The sequence below is a fragment of the Schistocerca nitens genome, chromosome 3, assembly GCF_023898315.1.
Source record: "Schistocerca nitens isolate TAMUIC-IGC-003100 chromosome 3, iqSchNite1.1, whole genome shotgun sequence".
Lineage (NCBI taxonomy): Eukaryota > Metazoa > Arthropoda > Insecta > Orthoptera > Acrididae > Schistocerca > Schistocerca nitens.
The window spans coordinates 447,256,121-447,271,987 of NC_064616.1; the positions used below are offsets into that span (position 1 = coordinate 447,256,121).

Below are 15,867 nucleotides of genomic sequence, written 5' to 3' on the forward strand. Positions count from 1 at the left end.
GTTCTAGGGGACTGATGACCACAGCAGTTGAGTCCCATAGTGCTCAGAGCCATTTGAACCATTTTTGAACTAAAACAAACATGAAAATAAACAGATGGATCTTGACAGGAGTGGTATATATAATTATGACCACAGTAACAATGAGGAGGAGGTGGATGGCATATGAGGCAAGGCAAAGAGATGGCAGATAGACCAAGGATATTCCTTGATGGATTCCAAGAGATAAGAAAAGAGCAAGATGATAACTTTATGGAAGGTGGATAGATAAAATTAGAGAACATGAAGCATCAACATGGACATGTATAGCTGAAGACCGTGTGTCCAGCTAATGCTATGCAAGGGCATAGGCGTAAGTGTGTGTGTGTGTGTGTGTGTGTGTGTGTGTGTGTGTGTGTGTGTGCCTTTCTGGCGTTTCGATGAGTGGTCATCTTTACTCCAAAAGTATCAACATTCTATGAGAACTTTCCCACAAAATTGAAGGTTATAATGTGTGGAAATGTCTACATGAACCCTTCAGGCAGTTGTAGAAGTCATATGGCTGATGATGATAAATAGATGATGATGATGACGATTATGATTATGATGCTCATAACAATTGAATAATTTACACAAAATAATATTTACAGGTGCCACAGTGGAAGTATTTCAGTCAGATGCAGATTACCTGCCATCTTTTCTACAAAAAGTAAATTATTAAGGATCAAAAAGTTGCTACTCACCATATAGCAGAGATGCTGAGTCACAGATAGGAAAAACAAGAAGACTGTCACAATACAGGGTGAGTCACTAACTACTGCCGTCAAGAATAACTCCAAAAGTATGATAGGAGCTGAAAAGTTTGTGGGACAAAAGAAGTTGCTATAGTTTGGTCCTTATTTTCTGACAGGGGCCATTGACACGAATCCAGTGTCCGGTGATGTGTAAAAGTAAGATCTTTGAAGGTCAACGAAGGTCACAAAGGTGGCATGAATGTCTATTTACAGAAGGTGTTTGAAGTGATGACCATTGGTATCAATGCAGTGCTGCAATCTTCTTATCATGGATTGAGTGGTATTCCTTATCACATCAGCACTTTTCAAAGTACATGCTCTGACAATTCTCTCTCACATATCTTAGGGTGTAGTTGGAACGTCTTCATAATAAACAATGTTTTTTATAAATCCCCACAAGAAAACATCCAGAGGCATCAAGTCAGGTGAACAAGCCAGCCACAACACATCTCCTTCGCATCCAATCCAATGATTTGGGAATTGTCTCTGCAACTCATTTGTAGCCATCAGTGAAAAATGTGCTGGACACCCATCATTTTGATACCACATTCTGTTCCTTGTTCCTAAAGGTATTTCTTCCAATAACAGACCTAATGTTTCTTGCAGGAATGTGGTGTACATCCTACCATTAAGATTTCCTTCAGTGAAATAGGGGCCTATGATTCTGTTCTCCAGAATCCCACACCATACATTCACTGACCACGGTTTTTGGTGTGCAACTTGCCACAGCCAACGTGGATTTTCAGTTGCCCAATAATGCATGTTATGAAAATTAACATTTCTGTGGTTCATGAATGTAGCCTCATCAGAAAATAAAATCAAATTAATAAATTTATCATCCCTTTGAATCTGAAGTTGAGCAGATTGGCAGAATTCAGTGCGATGCATATAATCCATACCAGTTAATTCTTGGTGGAGACTGATATGGTAAGGATGATATTTATGGTGATGCAGAACATGAACAACACGACTGGCTCAAGCCAAATTCCCTTGTGATGTGACATGAATTAACACAAGGAGCTTGAACCACAGTGCCAAGAGTACCAATTTCCATTTCCTCGTTAGTAACTTTCCTTTGCCGGATATGTTTCCGATGAGTTAAAAATCCAGTTTTTCTCAATTTATCATACACTTATTTAAATGTACGATATGTAGGGTGAGCACATTGAGGCTATCTTTCAGCATATAAGTCTAGCTCTCACTGAATTTCGTTGGCATTCTTCGTAAATGAGAAGCATATCGACTTGTTCTTCGAAGGAATATATCATTCACATTCACTTGATTCGAAGATACTCGTCTTACCATTCCTATTAGTGTTGTATTCCAAACCCGTTGAACAGTGTTTACATGTCAATGGCATGTTAGAGGGATATGCTGTATTCGGCAAATATTTACAATTTGCATGATACACAAGAGAGAATTGTCAGAGCACGTGTTTCGATAAGTGCTGAAGTGATAAGGAATACCACTCAATCCAAGAAAAGAAGATTGCAGCACTGCATTGACACCAATGGTCATAACTTCAAACACCTTCTGTAAATAGATGTTCATGCCACCTTTGTGACCTTCAAAGACCTTACTGTTACACACCACTAGATTTGTCTCGATGGCCACTATCAGAAAATAAGTACTAAACTATAGCATCCCATTTAAAAAAACAAAGTTGACCTTCGTATCTCTGAAGCGACCCCACCTAGCAACAAAAATCCCAATGTCTTTTTATGGCCGCCGTTATCCCATGCAACATTTGTCCCACAAACATTTCAGAGTTATTCTAGATGGCAATAGTTAGTGACTCACCCTATATAAGCTTCGGCCGATGAGGCCTTTGTCAGAAATAGATGACACACACACACACACACACATATATATATATATATATATATATATATATATATATATATATATATATATATATATATATATATAGAGGGAAACATTCCACGTAGGAAAAATATATCTAAAAACAAAGATGATGTGACTTACCAAATGAAAGTGCTGGCAGGTCGACAGACACACAAACAAACACAAACATACACACAGAATTCAAGCTTTCGCAACAAACTGTTGCCTCATCAGGAAAGAGGGAAGGAGAGGGAAAGACGAAAGGATGTGGGTTTTAAGGGAGAGGGTAAGGAGTCATTCCAATCCCGGGAGTGGAAAGACTTACCTTAGAGGGAAAAAAGGACGGGTATACACTCGCACACACACATATATCCATCCACACATATACAGACACTTGTCTGCTTGTGTCTGTATATGTGTGGATGGATATGTGTGTGTGTGTGTGTGTGCGAGTGTATACCCATCCTTTTTTCCCCCTAAGGTAAGTCTTTCCGCTCCCGGGATTGGAATGACTCCTTACCCTCTCCCTTAAAACCCACATCCTTTCGTCTTTCCCTCTCCTTCCCTCTTTCCTGATGAGGCAACAGTTTGTTGTGAAAGCTTGAATTCTGTGTGTATGTTTGTGTTTGTTTGTGTGTCTGTCGACCTGCCAGCACTTTCATTTGGTAAGTCACATCATCTTTGTATATATATATATATATATATATATATATATATATATATATATATATATATATATATATATATATATAAAAACAAAGATGATGTGACTTACCGAACGAAAGTGCTGACAGGTCGATAGACACACAAACAAACACAAACACACACACAAAATTCGCAACATACTGTTGCCTCATCAGGAAAGAGGGAAGGAGAGGGAAAGACGAGAGGATGTGGGTTTTAAGGGAGAGAGTAAGCAGTCATTCCAATCCCGGGAGTGGAAAGACTTACCTTAGGGGGAAAAAAGGACGGGTATACTCGCACACACACACATATCCATCCACACATATGCAGACACAAGCAGACATATTTAAAGACCAATTTTGTGTGTGTGTTTGTGTTTGTTTGTGTGTCTATCGACCTGCCAGCGCTTTCGTTCGGTAAGTCACATCATATTTGTTTTTAGATATATTTTTCCCACCTGGAATGTTTCCCTATATATATATATATATATATATATATATATATATATATATATATATATATATATATATATATATATCCACACATACAGACACAAGCAGTGTCTGTATGTGTGGATGGATATGTGTGTGTGCGCGAGTGTATACCTGTCCTTTTTTCCCCTTAAGGTAAGTCTTTCCGCTCCCGGGATTGGAATGACTCCTTACCCTCTCCCTTAAAACCCACATCCTTTCCATCTTTCCCTCTCCTTCCCTCTTTCCTGATGAGGCAACCGTTGGTTGCGAAAGCTAGAATTTTGTGTGTATATTTGTGTTTGTTTGTGTGTCTATCGACCTGCCAGCGCCTTCGTTCGGTAAGTCACCTCATCTTTGTTTTTATATATATACTCCAGATGGGTTGGAACAGCCCATAGTTTATGCTTCTAAAACATGACTAAATTACTTACAGATAATGAAGAAGACAGTAGCTATCAATTTTAAGTTAATAAATTTCATGTACTATTTTTGAAACACAATCACATTTGATAACAGACCAAAAACTGCTGATCACACTTTTAAAGCCAACACTCCCTCGATGAAAAACATAGTGCCTTTGTAGGCGCACTCTGTTTCTTATTACTTACAATCATTCACTGCATTACAGTGCCACCACACAGCTCAGCACAACAACAGTGACACCTTTTATGTGTGCCCACATAAACAGTTAGTCTTGTATGAAGAATTATTGGATGACAGTCTTCAGCACACATTAGCTAATTTTACTGTTCAGTATTCAAAGTGGTGAAATTCACATAGTGAGTACTTCGAACAGTGGTCAAGTATGTCTGGCATTGATGTTCAGATCACCTACCACAACATATTTTTCACTCCAATATCACCTAAATGAGAACTGTAGCTTCATTCTGCTGTAAACAGAAGATACAGAATGTAAGGTGACATTCCAAATGCCCTTCAGCTGGTGATTACACCTGCACCACCCATCTCACTGGGGGATAGAAAAAATGAAAACTCTGGCCAGGTGGCACATTTCTTTTTCTGACATCAATGCTGATATTGATTGAGTACTCTGGGATTGGTATCACTTGTGTCCACAACCAAGTGGTGACCCTTTCAACTTTCTGTACATCACATGGATCATGGCCACATCAGACACCACAGTCTTGACTCTGGTAAATAAATTCAGTGGGGCTTCAAATACCACAGTATCAGTCAGAGGCCTTCAGTTTGCTACCACAATTTTTGCTGGAATTTAGCACCTGACCACTATTCCATTCCAACCAGTGTCTGACACAGAAGTCAAGTTGCTTAATGTTGAAAGTGATGGTAATGGCATCCTCTGAGGAAGCCATCAGTATCTCCCTCTCTCCATCTTCATTCATGACCATGGGCCTATGAAGGTGTTTCATGAACTTGGACCCAGGAAAGACTTTGGATCAGCTTTGCCAGTCAAAATAATGCCAGGAAACAAAGCAGGATGCCACATGTTGCACAAATGACAAAAACAGATGGAAATATGGTTTTCTCATTCATTGTTATGGTTATTAGTGTCTGTAATTTTTTATTAACACTAAGAAAAAACTACATTTCTTCAACATGTAATGCCTCATGAATGAAAATATAGATAGAGCTCCTAAAATTTCACATTTATTTCTGACTGAAATCTTTTTAAACCAGTTGCAATTATTTTTACTTATGTAAGCCAGTTAAAATTTGATTTAAGTGCTCACACCTATTTAACTGCACTATATTTAAAGCATTTAATATTATTTTCACTTACATCATCCGGCTAAAATTCATTTTAAGTGAAGCAACTAGTTGCCACTTAAGGCTAGTAGAAGCTAAAACTGTTGTATATGATCGCACATGAACATAAATGATTGAAGCAATACATTTAACCTAAAGGAAACCAATAAAAAGCCGTATATATTCTGATATAGCATTATGTTATTACAGCATTAAAAAAACAGTAAAGCATCCAGAAGATGATGAGAAGGCACAATGAAACTTCTTGTGTTCAGGGGAGGTGTGACGTTAGTTCAATGATTACAAAACTGAGTCAAATTTGCATAGAATTTAGTAGTATGAACCAATTATCAGTATGATGTTAAAATCACTCTGGCCTGGATGCAGGCACTGACTTGGTTGGGAAGGGAGCTATAAAGCCATTGTATCCTCTCCTGAGGCAAGCTAGCTCACAACTGTTGATACTGGTCCTTGATATCCTGGGTAGTGGGACTGGGACAGAGTTCATAGTCAAGCTGGTCCCACACAGGTTCTATCAGGGACAGACCTGGGGTCTGCTGGCCATGGAAGTACCTGAACATCATTGAGACAGTTCATTCAGACACTTGTAATGTTTAGGCAAGCATTGTCCTGTTGAGAGGTGAAACACAAAACTGTCACATGAGAGAGAACACTTGAGGACATGGGATGTCTGTGATGTACCATTTTTGTGCCATCAGAGTTCCCTCAGTCACTGTCAGTTGTAACCTGAAGTCACTACTCATACCATGACACTAGGAGTGACACCACTGCGGCTCTCCAAAACACAACAGGAATGGGACCTTACCCAAGGTCGCTGCCGTGCTTGCCGACAACGGACACATGAGGTAGTGCAGAACTGTGATTCATCACTGAGCACAATGCAAAGCCATTTATCAGCGGTCCATGTTTCCTGATCATGGCACCACTTCAAATGTATTCACCTGTGTTGTAATGTTAATGACAGCCTATGCTTGGGAGTAATTCTCTAGTTGGGCTGCTGATAATCTCCAGCAAATGGTGTGGGATGACACAGAACATGTCAAGTAGTCCGTTACTTGTTCTAGGATGGCAGGTGCAGATGTGGAGGGGTTATGATGTGCTTGGTGCATAATGTGGTGCTGCTTTCTTGTGGTGGTTAGAAGTGGCTGAACAGAATCTTGGCAATGAGTATGTCTGCCTTCATGTTCCCATGCACTCTAACATCCTGCCACTGTCCTGTCCAAATGCCCTACAATTCTGGAAACTGCACAATTTGACAAGCTAGGCAAATGGAGACGTACAATGAGGGCCCTTTCAAAGTCTGTCAGGTGCTGATAACACTGTCTGACACGAGTATCCAGTATGTCCGTGTCCTTCACAGTGATAACTAAACTTCTGATGATTATATATCCTACTAGGCCTGGTAACAACACTATATATTAACAAACACAATTCACTCTGGTGCCTGTTCTACCAGTCAGAGAGAATTGCGTCTCTAATCATTTACATATGCGACCAATGGTGTGTACATGTACAAAGTTACATTGACATCCAACCATTTCTTCTGGGTGCTTTCCTGTTTTTTGTCAGGCAGTGTTTTTCTTAAATGTGTTTCACCTTCACACTCCCCAGAAAGTGATTTCTTATATCCTTGAGGACAGTTGACATTTGTGTCACAGATGAAGCTGCCATTGGTATTTCTGCATCTGTAAGAAACAATTAATTTCTTTCTAATAATAATCATCACATTATCATTACTAAACAATGATTATTGTACCTGAAGAGAGGTGTTGAATTAATTGCAGAAATACTTTTTACATTATTTGCAAAGGACAAAAACCACTTGTAGTTGGCCGGGCACTGCAAAAACTCAGACAGACATGATTGTTAATGCAACAATAATCACGTACAGCCTCAGAATTCTATATGGCAATCTGCACAACCTACCAACACTGTAGTCTGGGGCAGTTTGTACACAGATGAGCTTCCTTTTGAAATACATGTTAATGGTCTAGTGGTGAATGATTTACAATCAGATTACTTCAGTTAGCTTGAGATCAAAACCGCCAATAGTGTCAGGGAATATAACATTATCAAGCTTCGAAAATGATCTACTTTAAATTCATAATCTAGCCAAATATGGGATGATATAAACAATCAATGACATTAGACTTTATATTGATATGTTATTCATTCACGTTACTAATTTCAGATCTGATTTTTTGTCTTTGAGTTCTACTTTCGAGTAACTGTGCTGGCAAGCTGTAACGTACTAAGCAGAACTGAGATATACACTGGCCACCCAGGATGAAAGGGAATGGGCAAAAATCATGAGGTAAAAGAACTTCAAAAGCATTAAGAATATTAATAGCTCTCCCATGCAAAAATGGAATGCAGTCTTTCTTGCAATAGCATACATCTCAGAGGATTACTGTATTTAATTATGAAGTATGATTATGATTTCATTTTACAACAAAGGAGGAGTGATAACTGCAGTAGCCACCAGAAAGATCGTGGAAGGTGCACATCGGCACGTCACATCACAGACAGTAATTGCTGCAAGTAAAGTCCCGTCCACCAGAGGGCACGCGAGAATTCGGCCACGCCCTCTGCCGGCGGAACAACAACAACTCAGGCAGCATGGGCCGTGCCCAGTCAGTTCACATCAGGCAGGTCTAGCAGACAGTTCCCGGTCTACACTAGGTGAATTGCGACGGAAACATGAATCGTGTTACTACACAATTGGCGACGAGTAGGGTCATTCTTTCGCGTGTTGCGTCATCGTTTCGGTTTCGCAGCTTATCCATGGCATGGAGGATTTAGTGCGGGTTTTGGTTGAGCAGCAGATGGAGCTCATGGCTACCACGAAACAAGTGCTTCCAGCGTTCCTCTCCACACAGTCTGCTCCAGCGCCGTTCCCTCCTCCCTTTCCCCCGTATGACAAGACGGCGGAGGATTGGGACGCATATGAACATCACCTTCAGCAGCATTTCCAGGCGTTTCATGTTGCCGATGCGGAGGTATGTCATGCTCTTTTTTTGTCTTGGATATCTCCCTTGCTGTATCAAGTTCTGCGGCAGCTAGCACCGTTGCAGGAACCCTCGTCCTTGTCTTTTGACGCATTGTGTTCATTGCTGTCTTCATATTATCACCGTCACATGCATGTTGTTGCGGCTAGGGTCAAGTTCTATCAATGCAAGAAACAGCCCCATCAGTCTTACCGGGCATGGGCCGTTACCCTGCATGGTCTTAGTGGCAAGTGTCATTTTGTCACAGAGCAGTTGCGACAGTCGTATGCCCATGTTATGGTGCGTGACGTCATTGTTCGTTCGGCCCCTGATAGGGAGGTCTAGCAATGGGCCCTGCAGTTGGAAGACCCTTCCCTTGAGGAAGTCCTATCCATTGCTCAATCGTATGAAGTCTCTCATGCCGCAGGTCAACAGTTGGAAGCATGGTGCAACGCCGAGGCGGTTCAGGGCATCCGGGGTGGACGACATGCGAGCGGTACAATCCGGCCGTTAAGGCCACTCCCGCATGGTGCGTAAACAGAGTTCCGGCTGCCGGCCCCTGTTACTGTCCTGTGTGTCATGCTATATACATCATGATTGGTCAGAGGGCCCCCAGCGTTGGTCTGTTTGTCACAAATGTAATAAAAAAGGACACATTGCTAAAGTTTGCCGCTCAGCCTCAAAAGAATCGAAGGAAGCAGGTACAGAGGACATGGACGTTGGCATCCAGGAAGTTTCATTGGGCCAGGCTCCCGACGCATTGGCACACAAACTCCTTATCGAGGTGTCGGTTCAGTCGTGCCAATTACAGCTGCAAGTAGATACGGGCGCAGCAGTTTCCTTGTTGAATGTACAAACTTACTCCAACTTTGGGTCGCCCCCGTTGGCGCCAGTTTACCGGCGTCTATGTGGTTATGGTAACCAGTTCATTCCCCTACTGGGTCAATTCACTACCAACGTTACTTACAAATCAGTCACTCGGCCTCTTACTTTTATTGTTGTCAGTGATGCGAGCTCCGCTAACCTTTCTGGGTTGGATGCCTTTCAAGTTTTCAGTTTTTCTATCGCAGACACCATGGAGTTGGTCTCCGAAGACGTTCCCTATCAATCATTGGAATCTTTGATCTCTGATTTTAAGGATATCTTTGAGGAGGGCCTGGGGCATGTTTCAGACTTTGAAGCTCACTTGAAGTTGAAGGCATCGGCTTGCCTGCATTTTCCACGAGCGAAGTAGATCCCCTTGGCTCTCCGCCCTCAGGTAAAAGCAGAGCTAGACTGGCTGACAGCCCTCGGGGTCGTTCTTCCCATTTCTTCTAGTGAGTGGGCTTCGCCCCTCGTTATTGTCAGGAAACCCTCGGGAAAATTATGTCTTTGTGGCGATTTCAAGGCTACCATTAATTCCCAATTGGTGGTGGACACCTATACCTTGCCTCGTTCTGATGAATTGTTCTCCGCCGTGGCGGAGGATCATCAGATACTACTTGATGAGGACTCCAAACGGCTGGCGGTCGTCAACACCCCGTTTGGCCTTTACCAATACCAGCGGTTGGCCTGCGGAATATCCAGTGCCCGGCGATATTTCAGCGTTATCTTGAGCACGTCACATTGACAATCCCTCATTGTATTAATTACATGGAAGACATAACTGTCACAGGCCGCAGCACGAAGGAACACTTGCACAACCTTTGAACACTCTTTCTCTAATTCAGGTCCATGGACCTGCGTTGCAACCTGCGTAAGTCGAACTTCTTCCAACCGTCCATTGAGTATGTGGGCTACACCATCTCTCGGCATGGCGTCCAGCCGCTAGGAAGTTTGGCCCAAGGTATCGTCGACCTTCCACGGCCCGCTTCGCTGAAGGAGTTACAAGCTTTTTTACGCAAGATTGCCTATTACCATCGGTTCATTCCCAGGGCTTCCACCATAGCTCGCCCCCTGTACTGCCTTCTGCACAAGAGTGTTCCTTTTGATTGGTCGCCTGCATGCGAGCGAGCGTTCACCTCGTTGAAGGGCCTCCTCACGTCAGCGCCTTGTTTGGCTACTTTTGACCCCAATAATCCGTTGGTCCTGGCTACAGATGCTTCGCAGTATGGGATGAGGACAGTCCTGGCCCATTGCAACGCGGATGGCTCCAAGCAGCCACTGGCATTTGCATCTAAAACTCTTAGTCCCGCACAGGCCCATTACTCCCAGGTGGAAAAAAGAGGCTTTGGCCATTGTCTACGCTGTTACCAAGTTTCACCTTTTCTTGTATGGCACGACGTTTCAGTTAATCACTGACCATAAGCCATTAATATCGTTATTTGGCCCTGCCTCTCAGATTCCGGATAGTGCGGCCCACAGACTGCAGCGCTGGGCCTTGTTCCTCTCTAAGTACCACTATGACGTTCATTTTCGCCCTACTGGACAGCATGCCAATGCCAACGCTCTTTTCCATCTTCCGGTGGGCCTGGATCCTAAGTTCAATCAGGAGGAGATTATGTGTTTTCACTTGGATGTGGCGTCCTGCAAGCGATTGATGGCTTCCCGATCACTAGTTCTAGAGTCGCCAGGGAAATGGCAGCTGACCCAGTTCTCCGGCAAGTAGTTCGCCTCATTCAGCAGGGGTGGTCATCCCAACCTCCAGGTCGGGCCTCGGACCCTCTTCGTAATTATTTTGTTCTACGAGACCGCCTCTCAGTCTTGGAAGGAGTTCTCCTTCTGGCTACTGATGATACAGCTCCTTGCGTGGTTGTTCCTGCAAGTTTCTGAAGGGGGATCCTCACGTTATTACATGAGGGGCACTGGGGTGTTTCCCGTACTAAAACATTGGCTCGCAGACATGTGTACTGGCCCAGTATTGACAGAGAAATTGAGCACTAGGTGGCCTCCTGTTCCCAGTGTGCGAGCCAACAGGCGTTTTCCAGGTCAGCGTTCTCTTCATGGCCCCCTGCAACCCAGGCATGGGAACGTGTTCACATAGATTTTGCCAGCCCGTTTCTCAATGGCTTTTGGCTCATTGTCATTGATGCTTATTCCCGATTCCCATAGGTGATTTTGCTGCTCCTCAACCACTTCAGAAGTTGCAATCCAGGCACTAGCAAAAATCTTTCCTGTGGAAGGTCTGCCAGTCACCCTGGTATTGGTCAATGGACCTCAGTTTATTTCGCAGACCTTCCAGGATTTTGTAGGCGCTTCGGTATTTGGCACGTTTGCTCTCCCCCCTTTCATCCACAATCGAATGGGGAAGCCGAGCGCATGGTGTGCACATTTAAGATGCAGATGAAAAAGTATTTTCACGAATCTCCTGCGGAGGAGGCGTTGATGTTTTTCCTGACGGCATACCAAACCACACTGATGGGAGAACGCAGCCCCGCAGAGCTCCTCCATGGGTGCCAACCTTGGACTCTGCTGCACCTCCTCCAGCCTGGTCCTCGCCAGTCTTCGCAAAACGGGGTACCCGGCTTTCCACCAGGTATGTCGGTCTGGGCACGTGGGTTTGGTCGCAATCCGCGTTGGATACCGGCGGTGGTCCTGCACCACAATGGCCGCTAGCTCTATACCTTGCAGGCAGGGGACCAGGAGGTACGTCGTCACCAAAATCAGCTACGTCCACGTTTGGGCACTCACCCTATTACCCCTCGGGCGCCGGCTTCCCCATTGCCAGCACCTGTGTTGTTTTCTCAGGGGACACTACCGCCACTCCCACCTGTGACTCCGCCACACTGCGATGGTTCTCAGCCTTGGCGGCCTCCAGTAGCTCCAGCACCGGCCTCGCCATCGTTAGAGATGCCCCGGCGAGAGCCGGCCCCCCTCGCAGGCCCGGTTTCTCAGGAGGCTGGTTCACTTGTGGTCATCCCTTCCCCATCATCCCTGCCACTAGGTCTTGCCCCTCTCGAGGTGGACCGAGATCAGGAGTTCGACAGCTTGTCGCCCGTTCTGTCCCGGGCTCCGGTGGTGGGATGACGGGGGCCCTCTTCATGTGGGTCACTTCCAACCATATTCGAAGGTTCCGGCTCGAGGATTGGCAGATCCCCTTGACTCCAGCCTTCCAATGGACGTGGAGGTTATCACTACTGCATGATGCTCCACCTTCCGACGTAGTGGATCACAGTGGCTTCACCCCCTGGAGGAGGAGGAGTGCAGTAGCCACCAGAAAGATCGCGGGAGGCGCACATCGGCACGGCGCATCACGGACAGTAATTGCCACAAGTAAAGTCCCGTCCACCAGAGGGCACGCGAGAATTCGGCCGCGCCCTCTGCCGGTGGAACAACAACTCAGGCAGCACAAGCCGTGCCCAGTCAGTTCACATCGGGCAGGTCTAGCAGACAGTTCCCAGTCTACACTAGATGAAGTGCGACGGAAACGTGAATCGTGTTACTACAATAACAAAAAATATTCTAAGAGCCATTTTTTCACAAAACACATTTTCCGTGCTATTGTGTTCTCAGTACTCTGTTGCATGTCCTTAGACTTAATGCAGGTGCTAAATTGTGGAGGAGGTCTTTCACACATCAGTTAGTGGATAGCACATGGTCTTTGTGCCAAGCTGTGCTTGTTTTGTGATTCCATGGTTGTGGTTTTTGCTAACTACAGTCCAAATAGGTAAAACACCTAATGCTGTATTTCTGTACTTGTAATACCACAAATTAAATGTAGTGCCTCAGCATTGATGCAACTTGGAACAAATATTTTCTTCCGTTATTTTGTCGCAAACCGACATTTTTGAGACTGTAGTTAAGTACAGAATACACGATGATTCTTGCAAAGAAGAAAACACCAACCAGCCACAGTTAATAATGCTTTTCATTACACATTTAGCGCCATTATGTTTCAAATCAACATGTTCATCTTCAGATGGTTGCACACAGTTACATTACATTTGCTTTTGTTTACATTAGTTGCTAAAAAGCAGCCAACAAATAACGTACATAACAATTTTAACATAAATGTGAAGATGCACCTGTCAATTCAGAACATTTGCTTTTGTTTACATTAGTTGCTAAAAAGCAGCCAACAAATAACGTACATAACAATTTTAACATAAATGTGAAGATGCACCTGTCAATTCAGAACCAATAACAGCACTACTTGTGTCAATAAACAGCATTATTAACCGTGGCTGATTGCCGTTCTCTTCTTTGCAGTTGTAAAAACTTCCTTATTGTGACTTTCTTTGCAGCTGTAAAAACTTTCTTGTTGTGACTTAGAACCAGTTTCCTGGTATGGTACTTATGATCTTCTTAATAAAGTATTTATGTTCTAATTCATCAAAGAAAATTATCAATTTTTGAAAATATAATGAAAATGGATAGATGGAAAAGCCCATTCACCAAGTAGCAGAAGGAGAGAACATGTCTAAAGATATCGAAATTTGCAAGTTTTGGAGCCAGTGACTTCTTCTGGTAGAAAAGCAGAAGGGGAAGGAAGGTGGGTGAAGGAGAAGGACTAGTGAGGTTTAGAAAAGGGGGAGAGTGCCTGAAAAGCTGCCCAGTACGTCAGGTCAGGGGAGACTTACAGGAGAGGATGAGAAGGAAAGACCAATTGTTTGGGACTCTGCCAGATGAGATATTCAAAGCTGGGAGCTGAAAGGTGGAGGATAGGTAATATGCAAGACCAAGATTACTGACAAAACATTGTGCACAAGTTAATAAGAGCAGAAACCTAAGTGCATTGTATGTGGTAGATGTGTTGGTGGGAAAAAATACACAGGTCAGATAATACTAGATATAGAAAACTGAAAGGGAATGAATAAAGGAAAAGTTACTGAGAGAAATGCTGAGACTGAAGAAATTAACCAAAATTAAGGCCAGGTGGGTGTTGATCACCAAGGATATATTGTAATGCCAATTCCCATCTGCAGAATTCTGAGAAACTGGCGCCTTGGGGAAGAGCCCAGATGGCAGATGTAGTGAAACATGCACTGAGGTCACAACTGTGATGTTGTAGAACATGTTCTGCAACAGGATATTGTGTGTTGCCATTATACACCCTCTGACTATGCCTATTCATCCTAACTGATAATCTGGTGGTAGTCATGCCAATGTAAAATGCCAAACAGTGTTGACATAACAGTTGGTACACAACATGTGTCATTCCTGAGATGGCTCTTTCTTTGATAGCATATGTTTTGAAAGTTACAGGGCTAGTAAAGTCACAGGGACAGGAGCCACAGGGTAGGGAAATGGGTGCAGAAGGAGCATAGGGTCTGACAAGGACACTGCAGAGATTGGTAGGGCAACGAAAATCTTTTCTATGTGTGATGGGTAAAATATCAGGCAGAATGGACCTAATTTCAGAGCAATATTTTACAGAGTCATAGCCTTGTCTAAGTAGCTGATTAACACATTCAAGACCAGGATAACACTGAGTGAAAAGAGATGTATTTCCACCCCAAGATCCAAGGGGTGGCAATTTTAGGGGACAAGAACCATGTTGTGATTTTTCAGTGTGTGCATAGTGTACGTGATGTCTCTGCCAGGGGAATCCCTGTTGTACCAAGAAATAAAAAAAAATCCACAGACAAAAGGGGACAGTGCTATACAATCTGAGCTGAATAAATTTGAACTGGTAAATACCAATCATTGTTTGTTTATGTGGTTGATGGTATGCATGTGATAAGCAATGTTATAATTATAGTGAAATACATAGAGTCAGACTACCAGAGTGGAAATAAACCGCTAACAAGACTAACAGATAAGAAAGATTACATACTATCTTCTCGGTGTATCCAAGAAAATGAAATTTTGATAGAAAAATTTTGGCCAGATTCCTTCACTACTAAGGGCCAGTTGTCCAGTTCCTGTTTAGCAGCCACGGAAGTTCTATTCTTGGAATAGCATGGAAAATGCATTGTACGAACATGTAATAATGCCTAACTGGAGAATAAACACAGGATAAATAACTGCTGAGTCTGGCAGGGTTGATGAAGTTCACAGGAGAATAAGTTTTGGCAACGGCAGAAATAGCTACAGAATTAGTGATGACAAGATCGTTTGTTAGAACGAGGAAGGAGAAGAAAGGGTTAAATCACACAAATTATATGGAAAAATATGAAGATTCCAAGTTTGTAAAAAAATTTGTACTACTACTAATTTTAAGTCTTATGCTTGAGAAACTGAAGGATATGAATGAAATATAAAACTATTTCCCAACATAAAACTTTTTACTTGTAGTAGGCCTAATAGGCATTTGATACTGGAACCTCATTAATTGTATTCAGTCATGTTATTTATGTAAATGGGGTTTTAAAAATAACCATTTGTGTCAAAACAGAATCAATTATTCGGTGTGTGTTACTATTGCTGCAATATTAGAAAAGCTTATTTCATTTTATCTAGCAGACAGTCACAAAATAGATGTAACCAAATTGAGAAACC

The 15,867-nt window shown here is 43.0% G+C and overlaps 1 protein-coding gene across 3 annotated transcripts in view; it reads right to left on the reverse strand.

Moving 5' to 3' along the window:
* LOC126248378 (fibrillin-1-like) overlaps positions 1-15,867 on the reverse strand; it is a 647,044-nt gene that overhangs the window by 246,446 nt on the left and 384,731 nt on the right. For 2 of the 3 annotated variants that reach the window (XM_049949314.1, XM_049949313.1), the window contains one exon: positions 7,118-7,206. The exons of the other annotated variant lie outside the window; for it this stretch is intronic. In XM_049949314.1, coding sequence (XP_049805271.1) covers positions 7,118-7,206 — 89 coding nt within the window. The remainder of the gene's footprint in view (positions 1-7,117; positions 7,207-15,867) is intronic. 3 annotated transcript variants of the gene reach the window in all.